Source organism: Oryctolagus cuniculus, chromosome 9 (assembly GCF_964237555.1).
Source record: "Oryctolagus cuniculus chromosome 9, mOryCun1.1, whole genome shotgun sequence".
Classification (NCBI taxonomy): Eukaryota; Metazoa; Chordata; class Mammalia; order Lagomorpha; family Leporidae; genus Oryctolagus; species Oryctolagus cuniculus.
In genome coordinates this window covers 2,496,391-2,515,393 of record NC_091440.1, presented here as the reverse complement: position 1 = coordinate 2,515,393, position 19,003 = coordinate 2,496,391, and the positions used below count along the sequence as shown (strand labels likewise).

General features: G+C 64.3%; 1 protein-coding gene across 1 annotated transcript in view; it reads left to right on the top strand.

The window, feature by feature from the left end:
- COL4A2 (collagen type IV alpha 2 chain) overlaps nucleotides 1-16,003 on the top strand; it is a 135,234-nt gene extending 119,231 nt beyond the window's left edge. Inside the window, exons 30-48 of the mRNA XM_051849971.2 lie at nucleotides 722-883; nucleotides 2,055-2,225; nucleotides 2,824-2,967; nucleotides 3,503-3,625; nucleotides 3,772-3,953; nucleotides 5,855-5,918; nucleotides 6,063-6,137; nucleotides 7,277-7,384; nucleotides 8,003-8,110; nucleotides 8,732-8,803; nucleotides 10,075-10,200; nucleotides 10,537-10,653; nucleotides 11,412-11,573; nucleotides 11,659-11,757; nucleotides 11,923-12,069; nucleotides 12,168-12,284; nucleotides 13,155-13,346; nucleotides 14,203-14,489; nucleotides 15,234-16,003. Of these exons, the coding sequence (XP_051705931.2) occupies nucleotides 722-883; nucleotides 2,055-2,225; nucleotides 2,824-2,967; nucleotides 3,503-3,625; nucleotides 3,772-3,953; nucleotides 5,855-5,918; nucleotides 6,063-6,137; nucleotides 7,277-7,384; nucleotides 8,003-8,110; nucleotides 8,732-8,803; nucleotides 10,075-10,200; nucleotides 10,537-10,653; nucleotides 11,412-11,573; nucleotides 11,659-11,757; nucleotides 11,923-12,069; nucleotides 12,168-12,284; nucleotides 13,155-13,346; nucleotides 14,203-14,489; nucleotides 15,234-15,491 (2,714 nt within the window). The 3' untranslated portion in view covers nucleotides 15,492-16,003. The remainder of the gene's footprint in view (nucleotides 1-721; nucleotides 884-2,054; nucleotides 2,226-2,823; nucleotides 2,968-3,502; nucleotides 3,626-3,771; nucleotides 3,954-5,854; nucleotides 5,919-6,062; nucleotides 6,138-7,276; nucleotides 7,385-8,002; nucleotides 8,111-8,731; nucleotides 8,804-10,074; nucleotides 10,201-10,536; nucleotides 10,654-11,411; nucleotides 11,574-11,658; nucleotides 11,758-11,922; nucleotides 12,070-12,167; nucleotides 12,285-13,154; nucleotides 13,347-14,202; nucleotides 14,490-15,233) is intronic.
- The last annotated feature ends 3,000 nt before the right edge of the window (nucleotides 16,004-19,003 follow it).

Genomic DNA, 19,003 nt, shown 5'->3' with positions numbered 1-19,003 from the left:
TATGTGTTGCTGCTATGACAGAAGCATGGTGGTATGTAGTAGCATTTGCTATGATAGTTAATGTTGCTATGGCAGTAATAAGTTGCTTGCAGTAGCATGTTGGTGCTATGATAGTAACATGTTGCTGTGCTATAACATGTTGCTAGGACAGTGACATGCTGGTGCTGTGTCAGTAACGTGTTCGGCCTCTGTCGCCAGCACAGCCTGGTGGCGGGGCCTTTCACAAGCCAGGAGTAACTCGCGCCCTCTCTGCTCGAGGTGCACGGCGCTCACCGCGGCCCCTGGTCTCGGCAGACCGTGCAGTCGGCGTGGAGGGAGAGCGGCTGCCGTGCCTAGCACATGGATGGCCCCGTAGCACTTTGTACACAGAAGGGGACTGGGACGAGTTCAATGGAATAAGTTAGATTGTCCATGTTGTGGGATACTTTATTCACATAGCCTTTAAATGTTTGCCAAGAATATTTTTAAGTGTGACGAAGTAGTCAGAATACCGCGTCAACTGGGAAAAGCTTGTTGAAAATCGTGCTTTGGTGCAGCATCAACCCCACGAGTGCCCACTTCCGGGTGCCTTTGTAGAAGGCGGGAGGGGACCACAGCAAGGTGTCGGTCACCTGCTCTGGGGACGGCCTGAGTCGCGCCTCGGCACGTGTCCGGGTCCCCTGCAGTCCAGAGCCAGTCGAGGGAGGTGGTGGCCTGACCTCTCTCGTCTCTGTCCCCGCAGGCAGCCAGGGGATGCCCGGGATGCCGGGGCTCAAGGGGCAGCTCGGCCTCCCCGGACCGTCGGGCCAGCAGGGACTGCAGGGGCCTCCGGGGCAGCACGGGTTTCCGGGGGCTCCTGGTCCGGCGGGGCCCTTGGGGCTTCCTGGCGCCCCAGGCCTTGAAGGTAAGACCCCAGTGCACCTCCCACACAAAGGGGTGGGGCCTCGCAGCACAGTGCTGACGGTGAACCCGCAGCCAGGGACCCCCAGGATCGGCCTAGGGGTGAGGTTCGGCCAGAGAGACTCTAACGAGCCTGAGACGCCGGCTCCTCCCCTGTGCCTGTCGTCGAGCTGGGACCTGGGTAGTGAGCCCTCCGGGGGGAAGCTAACCCTGCAAACCCACGTGGCTGCTCTGACTGGGGGAGAACCGGCCAGAGACAAGGACCTGGGCAGTGCAGGGACCCTGGTGGGGGGTGGGCAGAGAACCCGGGCCCAGGAACGTGGCCGAGGGGGCGAGGAAGGAAGTCGGGGAGGGTCTTGCTCACCGCGCCCGGCACAGCGGCGGAGCCCGACCTGCCGCTTTCTTGGCTGGGTTAGTTTCCCATCGCCCGTTTTGCCCAGTGAGAGCCACGCCTGCTAAATTAGCACTTGCTCCGCCTCTCGCTCTCCCTGCCACGGCGTGGGAGGCCACAGCCGCTCACCCATCGCCGCGCCCATGGCAACGTGAGAGCGCCCGTCCTCTGCTGGGCCGTGGGCAGGGGTCACGCTTGGCGATGACCTCAGGGGTCTGCACAGGGCCCTTCCGTGCACCACAGACCCCGAGAAAGCGGGCGCCGCCCCACCGGGACCTCACCTGTGTTAGGATCAGAGCTCAGACAGCATTGAATGCCGAGTTACAGGGCGAGGGCCCCCTCCCCCAGGGAGCTGACGGTGGCTGGTAATGAAGGAGTGAGTTGGGAAGTGGGCAGCTTGCCGTGGGGTGCGGGAGCTCCTGAGGTCAGATGGCCCTGTGTGGGGAGGCGACTGGAGCCACTCCCTGGGACGCAGCGGGAGCGGGCAGGCTCCTGACTCACCCGGCGACTATGTCCTAGCCAGGGCTGGCCATGCCCCCACACCCCTGCCTCTCCCCCTGTCACTCAGCTCCGCGGCTTCAGGGGCAGGAGGGCCTGGGTGGAGGAAGCCACGGGGGGCAGGGGGCCGCACCCACAGGTGCACTGGACCCTGGCCGCGGGACCTCCGTGGAGCCAGCCCGAGGGGCTTCCCGCACTCGGCGCGTCATGAAAACTCGCTGTTTCCAGAAAGCTTTCTTCTCGGGAAAGTGTTTGCAGCCCGTGTGTGTCCCCCTCCTCGTGACAGGTCTGCCTGGCGACAGAGGAGAACCTGGGGACACAGGCGTCCCCGGCCCTGTGGGCATGAAAGGCCTCTCCGGGGACAGAGGGGACGCCGGCTTTTCGGGCGAGCGAGGCCAGCCGGGAAACCCTGGATTCAAAGGAATGAGCGGAATGCCTGGCACCCCCGGGCCGAAAGGTACTGGCTTGACGGCGACCCTGGGCACGGCCCTGGCCACTGTGGGCCCCGCAGGCCACAGGTCCAAGGCTCAGGGCTCTCTCCCCAGGGGCGGCAGACCCTGGGCAAGTGGCTGATGCCACAGAGCCTCGGGGCGGGGTGGGGACGGGGGGACCCAGCTATCCCAAGTGCCCATGCCTCGGTCAGAGGCTGCTCCCGGCTGAGAGGCAGCATTGCTATGTGTGGGGATTTGCGGAGATGCCCACGGGGTGGACACAAAGCCATAACCCAGAGGAACCCCGGTCTCTGTGCACACAAGCTGGGTCCAGGCGAGACCGTGCTGTGACTGTGGTCAGGTCGGGCTCTCCCTGGTCTGCTGCTGGATTTCCACGCGGGGTGCCGTGCCCGTGGTGCCTTCCTTATTGATGGCCTGTGGACAGGAGCCCGGTGCACCTGTGGTCGCTCTGCCTGCTCCCCTGCCCCCGAGCGTGGTATCCCAATATCCAGGCTGCAGTCCCCCATGCGAGTGTGGCTGCTTGGAGACTGCTGCCCCAGAAACTCACCCCCATGCTGTGCGTCTGATCGGCGCCTGACACTGCCACGCTTTCTTGCTCTGAAGGGGAGAGAGGCTCGCCCGGGATGGACGGCTTCCAAGGCATGCTGGGGCTCAAAGGCCGGCCTGGGCTCCCTGGAACCAAAGGCGAGGCAGGATTCTTTGGGATTCCTGGGCTGAAAGGCCTGGCGGGGGAGCCAGGTGTCAAAGGTAAGCACCGCCCCCACATGTGTGTGTATAGGTGTTTATATGCATGTGTGTGCAAGTGTTCGTGTGTGTGTACATGTGTTCATGTGTGTTCACATGTGTGCATGTGTTCGTGTGTGCGCATGTGTGTGCATGTATATGTGCATTTTCAAGCCATTGTCATGTGGATCTCAGGCCCTCAAGCAAAATGATGACATTTCAAAGCCAAATTCCTGTTGGCAAGGCCCGTGCCCTTGGCCCCCCGTGCTGTTTCCTGCCCTGGGATCCGGCCCCCGGCCGGGCAGCTCAGTGTCCAAGGCCAGGGTCTGTGTGTGGTTTTGCGCCCGGGTGTCCACACCAGCACTGCTGTAAGCGCTGAAGCCGCGGTTAATGAGTGCGGCCCCGCTCGCTCAGCCGGGGACGGCCTGTCCATCTCCGGCCCGGGGGGGACTTGCAGCCCCCTGGGCCTGGGCTCTGGCGGCGACGACAGCCAAGGCTGGGGGACCCTTTCTGCCTGGTGGTTTTGGGTCAGGGCCGTGACGGCGTCCTGTTCTTCCAGGCAGCCGAGGGGACCCCGGCCCTCCGGGCCCCCCACCCATCATCCTGCCGGGAATGAAAGACATCAAAGGGGAGAAGGGCGACGAAGGGCCCATGGGGCTGAAAGGACACCTGGGCTTGAAAGGTGAGGCCCCCGCCCCACACCTGCCCCTGGTGCTGGCACACAGCGCCGCAGAGGGCGCCCAGTGCACTGCAGAATGCACACGCCAGGGTGGGGGGCAGGCGCCGCATCCCCAGCAGGCCTCACGCCCCACCCCGGTCTTCCCACAGGTATCCAAGGAATGCCGGGGGTCCCTGGCCTGGCGGGAATCCCGGGGCTGCCTGGGAGGCCCGGCCACATCAAAGGAGTCAAAGGCGACATTGGCGTCCCCGGCGTGCCGGGCCTGCCGGGGTTTCCTGGGGTGGCTGGCCCCCCTGGGATCATCGGATTCCCAGGGTTCACAGGAAGCCGGGTGAGTGGGTGTCCTGTGCTCGGCTCGCTCTACAAGCTCCTCTCTCCTCTCGGTGGTTGGGGAGGGTGCTTAGGTCCCACAGCTGCCGAGGCCAGGCCGGGCTGGAGTCCGGTTTGGAATCAGCGTCTGGGCTGCGCTGGGGCTATGGACCCCTGCAGGGAGCGGCTCTGTGGCCAGCGCCTGGGCGCCCGGCCCGGCCACCACCACCCTCTCCTGGGTTGTCGCGGGATGGAGCATGGCACCTGCGTTTCATGGGGGCCTTGCGAGGGTCAAACTTGGACTTCCCAGAGGCCTCTGCGCCATCCCAGAGGCCCCAGTGGGCACGGGGCCTGGCCAGGTCCTCGTGACACCTGATGGGCGTCCTCTATGGGCCAGCAACACTGGGGGAGCCCGGGCAGGGCTCCCCTCTCCACCTGCACAGGGAAGGTGGTCGTGGAGTTCTGTCGTCCTCTTTCACGGAAAGACCTTGCACCCTCACGGTCCCCGGCACGGGGCTGACTCAGCCCAGGCCTTCACAGTGGGGTCAGCACGGCCCGGGCACAGCAGGTCTGGCCCCCTTGCTGCAAAGCTGCACCCTCCAGGCCCTGGCTGGTCATCACCCGGCCCTCTGCCTGCTGGCACTCCCAGACGTGTGGCTCAGGGGTCTCGTAGCCAGCCCATGTGCAGATGGTCGGGTCCCTTAGCAAGCACACCGGTGTGCACAGCTGCTGTCTGCCTGGTAGCCCCGGACCGCGGCACAGCCCACATGGCAGCCAGCAGAGAGAGGAACAGACGTGCCCGGTCTCTGCGCACCGCAGGCCATGCACGGTGCTGCGACGGGGTCCCCGGCCAGCCGTCACAGCAGGCGTGTGAGGTGTTTCTTCCCACGGGGAGGCCGCTCGCTGGGGGAGGGTCAGCAGAGGGGCCCCAGCCTGTGGCCGTGCGCTCCTGGGCGTGTTCTCTGTGCTCCTCGCGGTGTCGCCTGGGTGACGTCCAGGGCATGTTGTGTCACGACCGGCACGCGCTCCTGCACACCAGCTGTGCCTCCACAAAGCCGACTCCAAGGAAGAGAGCGGCACCCGTGCTGCAGCCCGGTGGAACCTGGAGACCAGAACTCCCACCCGAGCATCACGGCAGAGGAAGTGGCAGCCGGGACCTGCTGGTGGCCTTGGGAGAATCACCTAAGCTCTGTGTTCCCTCACACGTTGATGGGAAGCAGCGGCGCCCTGTGACCTAGCCAGGCAGGGTTAGGACGGGGTCGGCGTCACCGACGTGAGTGCCGTGCACCATGCTGACCGTGCCAATGCTCTGGCCGAGCCTGCTGCACTGTCACCTCGCAGGGGGACGAGTGTTGTCCTCACGCCCACTGGGCAAGGACACTCACCTGGGATCCAGCGAGCCCACCACCGGGCAGGTGCCCAGGGGCCATGAACCCACTGCGATGGAGGCCCCTGCTCCCCGTGCGCCTCGGCCAGGGTGTGCGTCGGCCGACGTCTGCATAAGAAACACGTGTGTCTATGGAGCCACGCAGCTCTGAGAAGGAACCCAGGCCTGTGGTTGGGCTGCAGGACCCAGGAAGACAAACGCCGCGTGTTCCCCCTTTCGTGTGGGAGCTGAAATCACACAGAAGCAGCCCCCGATCTGGACACAGAACTTTGACGGCTACGGGCCAGGAGGGGTGGCAGGGATAAGAGGAACCCGGGTGTGGCTCACCGGTTGTGACAGCCACGCCAGTGTGAAATGTCCCCGGGGAAGAGGGAGCCCACGGTGCTGCATCACAGCTTCTGTAAACTTAGTGATGTATGTTACATATCACATACATGCACATGTACATTACATGTGCACACATGTACACACACATGAAGAGATGGCAGCTGCCTCCCCACACTCTCCTGATGCGGCTCGTGTGTCCCTCCCTCCAGGGTGACAAGGGCGCCCCCGGGATAGCAGGCCTGTACGGCGAGCTCGGCCCCACGGGAGACTTCGGTGAGTGTGCTGGGACCACGAGAGCGGGGGCCTGGGCTCGGAGGGGACAGCGCCTGCAGGTGCCGTGGTGACTGAAGCCCATCGCCCCTGCGAGCTCGCCACCTCCCAGCCGGCGCCCTTAACCGTCACGTGTTCCTGTGGCAGGTGATGTTGGGGACACCATAGACCTCCCAGGAAGCCCAGGCCTGAAGGGGGAGCAGGGCAGCGCTGGAGTCCCAGGTACGTGCGGCATTCCCATCACCCCTCCCCCGCAGCCCGAGCCTGCACCTGCCGGCCAGGCGGTCAGAACTTGCTAAGTACCGCCTGCCCGGTCGTGGCTGCTGTGGGCGCTTGGGAAGTGAGCCCGCACATGGAAGCCCTTTCTGTCTGTCTCTCTGCTTCTCAAATAGCTTTTTTTAAAAATAAGACAGAATACAGGGGATTATGTGGTCTTCAAGTTGTTCTGAGGTTTTCAAAAGCTTACGTGTTACCAGAAAAACGCCTAAAATGCTTGCCACTGAATGTCCCCACTCCGTGGAGGCGTGTCCCTCAAGTGGCCACCCCTGACTCACCTGCAGTGTCTAAGATGCAGATCCCAGGCCCTCCCGGGACCTATGACATCACCCCCGGGGAAGCTCACCCAGGGGCAGGTGTGACAAACCCCAGAGGGGGCCCGCCCTGCATCAGAGTGCCCGCATCAGAGCATGGCTCCCACTGCCGGCTCCTGATCCAGCTTCCTGCTAGTGTAGACCCCGGAAGGCAGCGGCGACAGCTCAGTGACTGGATTCCTGCCATTCCTGTGGGAGACCTGGGTTATGTATTCCCAGCCCCTGGCTCTGTGGCCAACCCGGCCCTGGCCACTGTGGGCATTTGGAGAGTGAACCGGTGCTGGGAGTTCCCTCTCCCTGTCTCTGACTCCCTCTGCCTCTCAAATTTAAAAATAATAATAATCACTACGATAAGGGCTCTGTTTTAGTTCTCTGTGGTTGCTTAGCAAAGTGTCGGGAAATGCAGGAGCTTAAAATGGCAGTCGTGACCTCGTGCCGTAGTCAGGAATTCAGGAGCAAGGAGGGCCTGGCTCAGGACCCCTGCCCACGACGGTGCTGGCGGTGGGAGGCCCGAGGTCCTGCGTGAGCACCCCACAGCGTGGCAGCCAGCAGCCGAGAGAGCGGACGCAGCGAAAGCAGGAGGCAGGAGGCCACCCCGCGGGGCACGGCCCGAGAGACGGCTGGCAGCCTCCTCGGAGGCCGGGGTTGGGTAGACGCCGTGTGCCGCCCCGGCCTGGAGAGCCTCAGCATGGGCCTGTGGGCTCTGTTAGCCGGGGCCCCTCGAGCCCCCCCGGCACGAAGCTCCGGACTGACACGCGTCTGTGGTTCCAGGTCTAAAGGGGTTCTTTGGAGAGAAAGGAGTGGAGGGGGAAGTCGGCTTCCCAGGGATAACAGGCTTGACTGGAGCCCAAGGCCCGCCCGGACTCAAAGGCCAGACAGGTGAGATGGCCCGCGGCCACCAGCGTCCCGAGCCCAGGGCACTGGCAGCCCGCGTGGCCTGTTCCCCCGCTGCATGGTCGCACGTGGCTCAGGGGACACTGGCCTCAGACCCCGCCCGTTCTAGCTCTGCCTTCGGTCAGATCACCAGGACGCAGACACCCCCTGGGCTGTGGGGAACACCTGAGCCCCCCGTGGGAGGAGGGGCCCAGGACTCAGACCGGCTTGGGAGGCCGCAGCTGTTCAGAGACCCCCTTGTGTGTGGAGCGTGCCGCAGCCTGGGTGGGGACCCTGAGTCGGTGACGGGAAGCGGACCGTGCCCAGGTTGCATTCAGCCCCAAGCTCGGAGACGCCAGGCTCTCAAGGCCTTCTCCGTGGCCCACTGCTGACCCGTGGGGGCCAGCACCAGGACAGAGCTGCAGGCCGATTCCCAGTGGGCAAGGCTGTGCTAATCCTCCAGACTCGAACGTGGGGGCTGAAGCCTCGTGCGTGCTGGCTGAATGGACGGCTTATTCCCCACCCGACGGGGAGCTGCAGCCAACAGGGCCCTGGGAATGAGCCAGAGGCCCAGACACGGGGCTCCTGCTGTGCGCGTGCATTAACGGCCTCCCCTCCCCGCAGGTTTCCCCGGTCTGACGGGGCTCCAGGGGCCGCAGGGTGACCCGGGGCGGATCGGAGTGCCCGGCGACAAGGGAGACCGTGGCTGGCCAGGAGCACCAGGCTTACCAGGTAAGGCGACACTTTCCTTGGCCGCACGTGGTCACCCAGAGGCAGAGCCGTGGCTGCGTGGCAAATGCCCTCCATCAGCCCCTTAAGACTTGTGTGACTACAAGGCAGGTGCACGTGGGGTCCAATGAAGACCTCCCGAGGGGCCTCCGAGCCCGCCCCTGGGCACACGTGGCTGGCACACGCTCACAAGTGTCCCTGCGAGATCTGGGGAGCCCTGCGGGGTGTGCCAGGTTCCCAGCCCCCGCATGGCTGCACTGAGCTACGCGCACAGGGTCAAGGATGAGAGCCGCAGCTGGTGTCTGTCCATCGTGGTGACCACTTTAGAAACGTTTGCGAGTCCCGAGGGACTGGGAGGGACGGCAGGGCCTCTGCTCCAAGCAGTTTTCACACCAGGTGCTCACCGGCTGCACTCCTAAGCAAGCGCCCGTGAAAACGGTGCCGGGGTCTGGGGGCCCAGCGCTCAGGCCCGAGGGCGGGGCTCCCGTTCACCGGGCAGTCGGAGCGCTGCCGGTGCCGGCCTCACAGCAAGCGAAACGTGGCCGAGTTCTCCCGAGGGCCCCTGCCGGCCGCAGCCCCCATGAGGTCCCAGTGCACAGACAGACCGCACGTGACTTCCCGCAGGCTTCCCCGGGATCCGAGGGATCGGCGGACTGCACGGCCTGCCAGGCACCAAAGGGTTCCAGGGGTCTCCAGGTACTGGCGCCGGGCCAGGGGTTAGGGCGGGGACTCTGGGCTGGGGTGGGGGGAGTGGCGGTGTCTACAAGGACGGTTTGCAGGTCTGGGGGCTGCAGACTCCGTTATGCAGAACACTCACCGTGCCCTACCGCCCAACCTAGGGCTCAGCTGGTACGAGGCAGGCGCCAGGGATGCGGACATCCCACGGTGCCTGCCCGGAAGCCGCCCGCGGGGGCACAGCCCCTGCAAGGCTGTGGTCTCACGTGTCTGTCTTCCTCCTAAACCTCCACGTCCTTGTCCTTGCTGTCAGTGTTTGTCAGCCGGACTTGGACCGAGAACATGGAAGGACCTGGGCACTGACAAAGGGGAAACTTGTATCTTTCCCTTTATTGAAAACCCAACTTTCATTGTTTGCAGTTAGAGTAACTGTCCATGTTTAGTGGAGAAAAACGCTTAGAAACACATGTAAAGAGAAAAAAATCACCCATAATCCTATGGCTGCTATTAGAACATGAATCTGTAAGTATGTCATACAGGCATTCACACACACATGTTCCAATGCATGTATGTCATACACACTCAGGTTCTGATGTACGGGTGTCATACAGACATATTCATGTTCTGATGCATGTATGTCATACATACACATGTTCTGATGCATGTGTGTCATACATGCATTCACACGTTCTGGTATATGTATGTCATCCATACACCCTCATGTTCTGATGCATGTATGTCACACGTACACGTTCTGATGCACATCATACATTCACACACATGTTCTGATGAGTCATACATACACTGTGTTCCAATGCACATTTCATACACATGTTTGCACCTGTCACAATTCGCATAGTCATGTTTGACGCACATGTGTGGTGCCTACGTTCACACACGTGTTCTGAGTCACGTGTTGACTCCAGTGGCTCTGGGCAAAGGAAGGGACACCCCCCTCAAGTTACCCTGTTGCCACTGATGGCTTTCAAGCCCAACAAGTGAGCCAGGGAGATTTTAAATAGTGTTCAATTTTCAGACCTGATTAAGGCCGAGGGTTGGGAGCCAGGAGGAGTGGCACGGGGTCCTGGCTCCAGGCCCAAATGCTCCCATGAGCTTGGGCCATCTGAGAGGCCCCCATGTGCCACCCCATAGAACAGGGGGTCACAGACAGGTCGCTCCCGGGTCTTGCGCTCCGATGCCACCGCCTCTCCAGTCACACCAAGTTCTCACTCGGGAGAGCCGACTCTGCCTGGTGGAAACCGTAACCATCACTGCTGTTCCCACTCCTGCAGGTGCCGACGCCCACGGAGATCCCGGCTTCCCAGGCGCCACTGGAGAGAGGGGTGACCCAGGGGAGGCGAACTTGCTCCCAGGCCCCCTGGGAGTCCCTGGACAGAAAGGGGAGCGGGGAGTGCCAGGTGAGGTCTCGGCTTGTCCTCTGGTCCCAGGGCGCCAGCTCAGGCCTCTACAAGGAGCATGCATGGCGCCCGAGCTGGGCCAGCTGAGGCTGGGGGGGGGGGGGGGGACCAGGGGACTTCCTCCCCACCTCCCCCACTCAGCCATCAAGGGGGCTCCCGTCCACGTGGAGGTGGGCGTGTACCTAGAGAGCTGCAGAGGAGCCCAGGGAGACCGAGTCAGGAGTGTGGAGCCCGCTGACCCCGAGTCTGTGTCCCAGAGTCTGGCTCTGGTCGTCCCCAGTGGCGGTGTGGGTGACCTGCTGGTATCCAAGGTAACCTTGTCCGTGTCCTCCCCAGGGGAGCGAGGCCCAGCTGGGAGTCCAGGCCTGCAGGGCTTCCCCGGCATCACGCCACCCTCCAACATCTCCGGGCTGCCCGGCGACAAGGGGGCGGCGGGGATATTCGGCCTGCAAGGTAAGCAGGGAGCATACCACCGTGCGTGGACTCATGGACACATTTCCACACCGTGTCCAGACTCTGGCTAAAGGAGCAGCGGCCAGCAGGGCTGGCCCTGCAGAGCATGGGACGCGAGCGACAGGTGCAGGGCCCTGCGCCTCCCCGTGCTTCAGCGGTCACCAGGCCTAAGTTGCCTTTGCTCACTGCGTATTAACTGCCTGCTGGAAAGAGCCGGCAGGTGGAGCCGCCCGCGGCCGCTTGTAAATCAGCGTCCACGGCAGCGGCGTTGGCCGAGGGGTGGGGCAGCCCGAGTGCCCCTCGGCAGGTGCACGCACCGCCCACACAGGGTCCCTGCGTCGGGTGGCCGCTCCTCAGCCCTCACGGGCGAGGCTGACCAGGGAGGACCCTTGCTCGGGCCGCTGGGCCCGACACAGATCCTGTGGCCGCCTCGTACGTGCGCTGCCCGGAGCTCAGATTGAGAGGCTGCCGGGCAGGAGGAGCGGGAGTGGGCTTGCGTGGGGGCGGAGCTGGGGTTTCAGGAGGTGAGAAGGGCTCTGGAGGGGGTGACGGCCGCAGGGCAGTGGGCAGTCCTCGGTCACGTGGGTAAACGTCACCTCCCATTTACTTTGCCGTGATTTAAACAGAGAAGAGCCACCTCGCGTTGCCACCTTGCCCCCAGGGTCCCCCAAGCCGTGGCCGGGTCTGGCTGCCGCCACGCCCCCAGTGACCCCTCTCTGGGCCCTGCCTTACCTGGTCTCTCGTCGCCGATCCCACAGGTTACCGAGGGCCCCCCGGCCCACCCGGCCCTGCCGCCCTTCCCGGAAGCAAAGGAGAGGACGGGAGTCCAGGGGCTGCAGGCGTCCCCGGAAGCAAAGGCTGGGCCGGCGACCCGGGACCCCAGGGCAGGCCTGGCGTGTTCGGCCTCCCCGGGGAGAAAGGTAGGGGCGCCCTCGGGACAGGTGGGCAGCGGTGAGCAGAGCACCTCCTGGACACGCGTGTCCCTGACGCCTGCCTGTGTCACAGGCCCCAGGGGGGAGCAGGGATTCATGGGAAACACGGGAGCCACCGGAGCCGCAGGTGACCGAGGCCCCAAGGGCCCCAAGGGCGACCAGGGATTCCCGGGTAAGTGGCTTCTCCGCTCGCTGAGCTGCTGCACCACCGGGGGACCTGCCCGGGGCGCTGTCGCAGGCTGGGAGCCCGGGAGCTGGGCTGAGCTGGGGCCTCGCCGAGGAGGAAACAGGAAGCAAGTTCAATTGGGCTCACTGGGCTCTGTCTCTTCCCTCCCAGGTGCCCCTGGCCCCGTGGGGTCCCCAGGCATCATAGGACTTCCCCAGAGGATCGCTGTCCAGCACGGGCCTGTGGGCCCCCAGGGAAAGAGGGGGCCTCCCGGGGCGCAGGGGGAGATAGGGCCCCAGGGCCCTCCTGGAGAGCCAGGTAGGCTGCCTGTTTTCTCCCCCACGCGCCCCTCCCGGGCACCAGTGGTGCTGGGCGTGGCCAGGCCCTGTCACTCACGCTGCCTTGGTGGCTTGCAGGTTTCCGGGGGGCTCCCGGCAAAGCGGGGCCCCAGGGCAGAGGCGGCGTGTCTGCTGTTCCAGGCTTCCGGGGGGACCAGGGACCCATGGGACACCAGGGGCCCGTCGGCCAGGAAGGTGAGTGATGGGGGCCAGGGGAGACACAGGCAGGGAGCGGGGCTCCTGCTCACAGCACCCACCTGTCTGTGGCAGCCAGCAGAGCCTGGGGGGGGGCGGCTTCCTTCCCCCGGGGAGTGGGCCCCAAGGACAGCAAGTGAATTCGCGGGGGCACTGGGAGGGCCGGCGATGCTTCTGAGTTATTCGTGCATGGCAGGATGGAAGAGACCGGAAATAACAGCAGTTTGTGCAGAAAAGCAATTGAGCTGCGTTCTTATCAACCTGAGCTCTTGAGGCCGAGGGTCTGAGCAGCTGTGCTAAAAATTAAACAGCGGCCGCGTGACCGCACATGGGGGAAAATCCAGGTTGCGTCCCACGTCCTGAGACCCGCCTCGCTCCAGTGCGACGTGGCGCCACAGTGGACATGTCCACGCCATGCATGGCTTCAGAAACATCTCCAAGTCAGTTCCGCGTTAGGACGCGGGGTCCCGTCTCCCAGGCAGCCTGGGATCTACGTGCAGATATTGCGAAATCTGGCCCCAGGCGTCTCGGATTCGGGGTCATCAACCTATAGCAACTGGCCACCAGCCCGGGGCTACAGCCAGCAGCCAGACACCACCAGAGGGGCGTCCCTCCCCTGTAGGAGACAGGGACAGGGAGGGGGCCGTCTATGGAAGGGGGAGGGGATGGCAGGAGACCAAGCAGCCCTGAAGGGTCGCTGTGCTGGACACGGGTCACAGCCAGGCACTGGGCAGACTTTCCAGGCAGCCGAGTTGGGTTCTGACCCCGGGAGAGGCAGGGGCAGGGCACTGAGACCCAGCGCTGGGAGGAGCCACGAGCGCTGTGCACCTGCGGCCTGGGGCTCACGGCGCTGCTTCCTCCCGGCCACAGGGGAGCCCGGCCGTCCTGGGAGCCCAGGGCTGCCCGGCATGCCAGGCCGCAGCGTCAGCATTGGCTACCTGCTGGTGAAGCACAGCCAGACGGAGCAGGAGCCCATGTGCCCGCTGGGCATGAACAAGCTCTGGAGCGGGTACAGCCTGCTCTACTTCGAGGGCCAGGAGAAGGCTCACAACCAGGACCTGGGTAGGTGCCCCCGGGGTCCCGGGCGGGTGGGCTGCCCCCACTGGGTGCCCGGGTCCCCCACGATCCTGTGGGGTCAGGTGAGAAGGACACAGCCTTGGGACCACAGTGCAGAGCCTGCCTCCCGCTCGTCCACTGAGCCCCTCCCTGCAGGCCTCGGGCAGGGCCGCTCCTCCCCGCTCAGACCTGGGCCGTGGACACAGGGAGCCGGGAGGGGGTGCGTTTGTGCCCCAGGCCTCGGGACCACACTGCAGGGTCTGCCTTCTCACTCGTCCACTGAGCCCCCTCCCTGCAGGCCTTGGGCGGGGCCGGTCCTCCCTGCTCAGACCTGGGCCGTGGACACAGGGAGCCGGGAGGGGGTGCGTTTGTGCAGGGGGTGACCGACAGAGGCCTGAGAGTGACGGACCGGAGTGCAGAGCTGGAAGCTGAGCAGCCTCAGGCTCCCGCGCCCATCCCAGTCTGCGCACTCAGCTTCTATGAATTTGAAAAGACGTCAGGAGCAAAGCCAATGGCCTCACGGGAGGCCTGGAGGGCAGACAGCACCCTGCACCCTGGAAGGGGGGAGGGGGCCAGTTCCAGTCCCAGAAACCCAATGTGGCGAGGGAGATGCCTCGCTCAGTCAGCAAGGCTGTCCCCACAGACAGCCACGTGGGCACAGCCAGAGTTCCCGCTGGGAGGGGCCATGAAGACCCTCCCCCAGCACAGGGGCTAGTCCGTGAAGATGTGGCCCGTTGTGTCCAGAGCAGCAGGGCCCCTCCGAAATGCGTGTAGTCGGTGCACCAGAAACAGCAGTGGGAGCCACGGCGGGCCCCCAGCAGCCGGGCGGCCGGAGCCGGGCCTCACGCACCTGCTCCCCCAGGCCTGGCGGGCTCCTGCCTGGCGCGCTTCAGCACCATGCCCTTCCTGTACTGCAACCCCGGCGACGTCTGCTACTATGCCAGCCGCAACGACAAGTCCTACTGGCTGTCCACCACCGCCCCGCTGCCCATGATGCCCGTGGCCGAGGACGAAATCAAGCCCTACATCAGCCGCTGCTCCGTGTGTGAGGCCCCCGCGGTCGCCATCGCCGTCCACAGCCAGGACGTGTCCATCCCCCACTGCCCGGCCGGCTGGCGGAGTCTGTGGATCGGGTACTCCTTCCTCATGGTAGGTGGCACGCGCCTGCTCTGAGGGCGCGGACCCAGGTGGAGGCCTCCATCTGTGCACGTGTCTGCATGTGTGTACAGCACACGCCTGTATGTGCACATGTGTGCCAGTGTGCATGTCTGTACCAGCAAGCACACGCCTGTATGTGCACATATCTGTGCACATGTCTGCATGTGTGTACAGCACATGCCTGTATGTGCACATGTATCACTGCATGTCTGTACCAGCAAGCACACGCCTATATGTGCACGTGTGTCAGTGTGCATGTCTGTACCAGCACACGCCTGTATGTGCACGTGTGTCAGTGTGCATGTCTGTACCAGCACACGCCTGTATGTGCGCTCACATCCATGCACATGTTGCTGCATGTGTAGAGCACACGCCTGTATGTGTACATATCTGTGTGCGTGTCACTGCACGTGTGTACAGCACACGCCTGTATGTGTGCACCCGACTCAGTGCCTTTCGCCAGCTCCTCCCGGGGCTCACGCAGGCAGCGTCTCCCAGCAGGGCCTCAGAGGCCTCCCTGCGGAAGCTAAAAACGCGTACAGGCAAAGCAGAACTTTAAGGTGGCAAAAAAATTTAAAAAAAAAAGCAGGGGTCCCCTGGCACTGACTTGTGGCTCAGTGAACCTGACAGAAAATCAAACCTGACAGACGCAGTGGGCACTGCAGGGCGGTCAGCCAGCACGCGTGGTGCGCCGGTCCTGGCCCTGACCGCGTCTCCCCCTCCCCCTCCCCGCAGCACACCGCGGCCGGGGACGAAGGCGGTGGCCAGTCGCTGGTGTCGCCGGGCAGCTGCCTGGAGGACTTCCGCGCCACGCCCTTCATCGAGTGCAACGGCGGCCGCGGCACCTGCCACTACTACGCCAACAAGTACAGCTTCTGGCTCACCACCATCCCCGAGCGCAGTTTCCAGGGCTCGCCCTCGGCCGACACGCTCAAGGCCGGCCTCATCCGCACGCACATCAGCCGCTGCCAGGTGTGCATGAAGAACTTGTGAGCCGGCGCGGCCGCCGGCGAGGCCAGCATGGTGCTCCCTCCTAACGTATTACCTCACGTGCCGACCCAGAAAGCCGCCTCCCTCTGCCTTCCAAAAAGAAGCCACCAAAGAGACTGGGCACCCAGAGCCACCTGTCGCCGTGCGTCACCCAGTAGGCGCTCTGGACCAAGCACAGCAGAAACCCCGCCCACTAGCCGCGCCCCGCTAACCACGCAGCCACCAGGGGTGGCACCAACATGGCAGCCCCTGACGGAAACGCGCAGCCCGAGGGTCCCCTGGGGGCCTGGCCACGCCCCCTCACTGCCATCACGCCGACGGGCGCATTTGTAAGCACACCCCTCCCTCACCCGCAGTTCTGCCTCGTGACCGCTGGGTTGGCAATACGTCGGGGCCGATTTCTGGGCTCCAAGCGGTGCTTCTCCTGGGGGCTCCCCCGTTTCTGCTGAGCTGTACCCGCCCCCGCACTGTATCCTGTGTAACAACCAACAAATAAACTTTGTTGCTTTTCAACATTGCTGTCTCCGATTTCTCGATTTCTCTTCTTGGGTGTTTCCAGCCCGCTGGGGCTTGGGGCTCGGGCACCACACAGGTGCAATCCCAAGGTCACTCCTGGGTCAGACCTCGGAACTTCAAAGCCGACGGCCTCCAGGACACATCCCGGGCTTCGAGGGCTCTGGAATCTGGCTGACACTCAGGACACCGACACGGGGACCGCGACTTTCCCGTCTGTAACCTCACATTAAGCTTCCTCTAAGTGACGCCACCTGCAATGGAGCAGCACCTGCTGTGGCGTGCACGCCCCCAGGAGCTGGGAGATGAGGAGGGAGGGTCGTGCCGGGGCGCGAGTCCAGGGGGGCAGGGCCGGTACTGAGGTGGTTACCGTGGGGCAGCGCTGTCGAGCCCCCGCTGGGGAAGGCCGGGAAGAGCCTCAGCTTGCCCAGCACAGCACAGGAAACGGAAGTCCTGATTCACCAGCCGGGCCGAGCCAGCTCCTGCCAGCACCGGGGGGAGGGAGCAGAGCCGGGTGAAGGTGGTGCAAGGTGCACACAGCTGGTTGCCCCAGCAAGAGCCGAGGGGCGAGCCAGGGGGACAGGCAACCAGGGCTGGACACAGCCAGCATGCCTGCAGGACTGGTAGGGGGGGGCTGCTGCCCCCGCTTCACTCGGTAGCAGGGTCCCGGGGGACCTCTGCGCTCGAGAGGGGCCAGAGAAGGGGATTTCTGTGTAGCTGCACGGGGCACGGGAACAGAAGCGTGGAGGCCAGGCAGCATAACCTGGTTGGCTGGGACCCAGCCCTCTCCAGGAACCAGCCCACGCCAAGCATCAAGGGAGCTGTTAGGCCCAGCAAAGCCGAGCTGATCAAGTCCTGGAGAAATTTTAGGACCGCCACCATGCCAGGAAGCCCCCCACCCAGCTGTGTCCCCGGGGCAGGGGTTGGGGGAGACAGGGCCAGGGCCGTACCCTAACATCCCCAGAGCGAATGCAGACGGTGCGCGGCTCCGTCCTGAGATGCCCGCCCGGTGTCCCCGTCCTGCTCTGCTACCGCCTCCTTGCTGAGCTGGTCCAGGAGGGGACCGCTCGGCTGGGCTCGGGGTCGACGCCCTACAGAACCAGGCCCCCCGGGGATCCACGGGAAAAGGAGGCCCAGCCTTAGACCCCTGACGGAGGTCACGGCCTCAACACTCGGTCGCATTGTGCAAGTCGCTCACGAGGGAGGGGCCTCCGAACGCCCGGGGAAGTGGAACTGAAAGCTTACTTGGGTGCAATAACAGTTTGAGATCCACACACAGTTTTTCCACGTTGTGCGTTTTCCATGAGTTTCTGAAGACCCTCGCATAGCAGGTGAGATGTCCCCACCCTCAACCAAACCACCAGACCTGGTGAGCCTGGAAACCCAAACCGCGGCTCCAGGGCCCTCGCACGCTGCCTGGGACGGTCGGCCCCTGGGCTGGTGTCCGGGTGCCGAGGACAGCAGCCACCCCGAGCGCGCAGAGTGCCCAGCGTGTCTGCACCGCCCAGGGACCGCACCCCACGCCTGTGGAGCAACCCTCAGTCACACCCACTTCTGCCTGCACTGCTTCTCGAAGCGGCTGGCAGCTCAGATCCCAGCCGAGACCCTGCTGCAGCCCACAGGAGACCCCGCGGTTGGGTTGCCCGCTGGCGGCAGCCTCCCTGGCTGGCAAGGGCGCTGGGGAAAGGCTGGGCGAGCCCTGAGCGCATGGACGGGAAGCCCTGCCCGGGGCACTGTCCGCAGCTTGCAGGGTGCCCAGGTCAAAGGCAGCCCTGTCGCTCACGGTCACAGGGCCATACAGAGCACAGACCGGGGTCCCCAAAAAGTCCATGGAAACACACACTATGGAAAAAGCACGCATGGGCTCCAGACACTTCTTGCACCAAAACAGAGCTATCTGTTCGTTCCACTTCCGTGAATCAAGTGCCTGCATACATTTCTTTGCTGTCAGCTGAAGACCCCCGCACAGCCATGGGCACACCCAGCCCCCAGTCATGGGTTCTAGAACCTTCCTCCAGGAAAAGGAACCAGGGCTCTGTGGAGGAAGCCGATTGTGGGATTGTGCCAGGAAGTGCCCGAGGATAAACCCCAGGATGGGGACAGTGCCCACGGAAGGTTGCTCCCAGTGGCCAGGCTGGGAGAGAGCGAGAAGGCGGCAGTGGGCGGGCATCTGTCCTCACACCAGGGTGCCTGGGGTGATGCCTCGCGCCAGCTCTGAACTCCAGCTTCCGGCCCATGCAGGCCCTGGGGAGCAGCAGGCGATGGCTCAAGCATGTGGGTCCCTGCCCCCACACGGAAGACGTGGAGGACTGATCTCCTGGCTTCACGGCCGTGGCCCTGCACGCCTCCTCCCCAAACCCAAGACCCCAGGTCAGAAGTGAGAAAGCATCACACAAGTCCCAGCAGGGCCGCCCACGCCGCAGCTGGCCAGCGCTCCTCCACCTGCGCATGCCGGGCAGCCCGAGGGAGGCCGGGGAGACGGACGTTAGCAGGCGTGGGGACATCTGAGCCGAGTGGGCCGCTGCTGCAGGGAACACGGAAGGAGGCGGCGAGTGGGTGAGACTCTGAGCCGCTGGAAGCTAAGCCAGGAGCCAGCCAAGCACAGCCTCAGACGAGGTGGCGACGTCTTCGCCATCGGAGCTGGACCTCACCTGGAGGGGGTCAGGACACGCTCCAGGCACCGGGGCTTTCCGGCTCGCTCTCCCCAGCGCCCCAGGCAGGCATCCGGCGCCTTCGGCCGCTCCTGCTCTCGCGGCACCACCGAGCACCCGGCCACAGTGAGACGTGGCATTGACAGTGTGCAGCCACCCTGGGCCCCACAGCTGAGGCCAGCCCAGCACCAGGGCTGAGCCCACAGGGTCCGAGCCAGGTGCTAAGTGCATCTGGCTCCTCCCACAGTATTGAAAATGGGACAGAACTGCTTCCCACCCTCCCCCCGACACACACACCAAGCTGCATCCAAGGACGGGGCGGGGGGAGGACGCGGAGGGTCACCTCCCTCA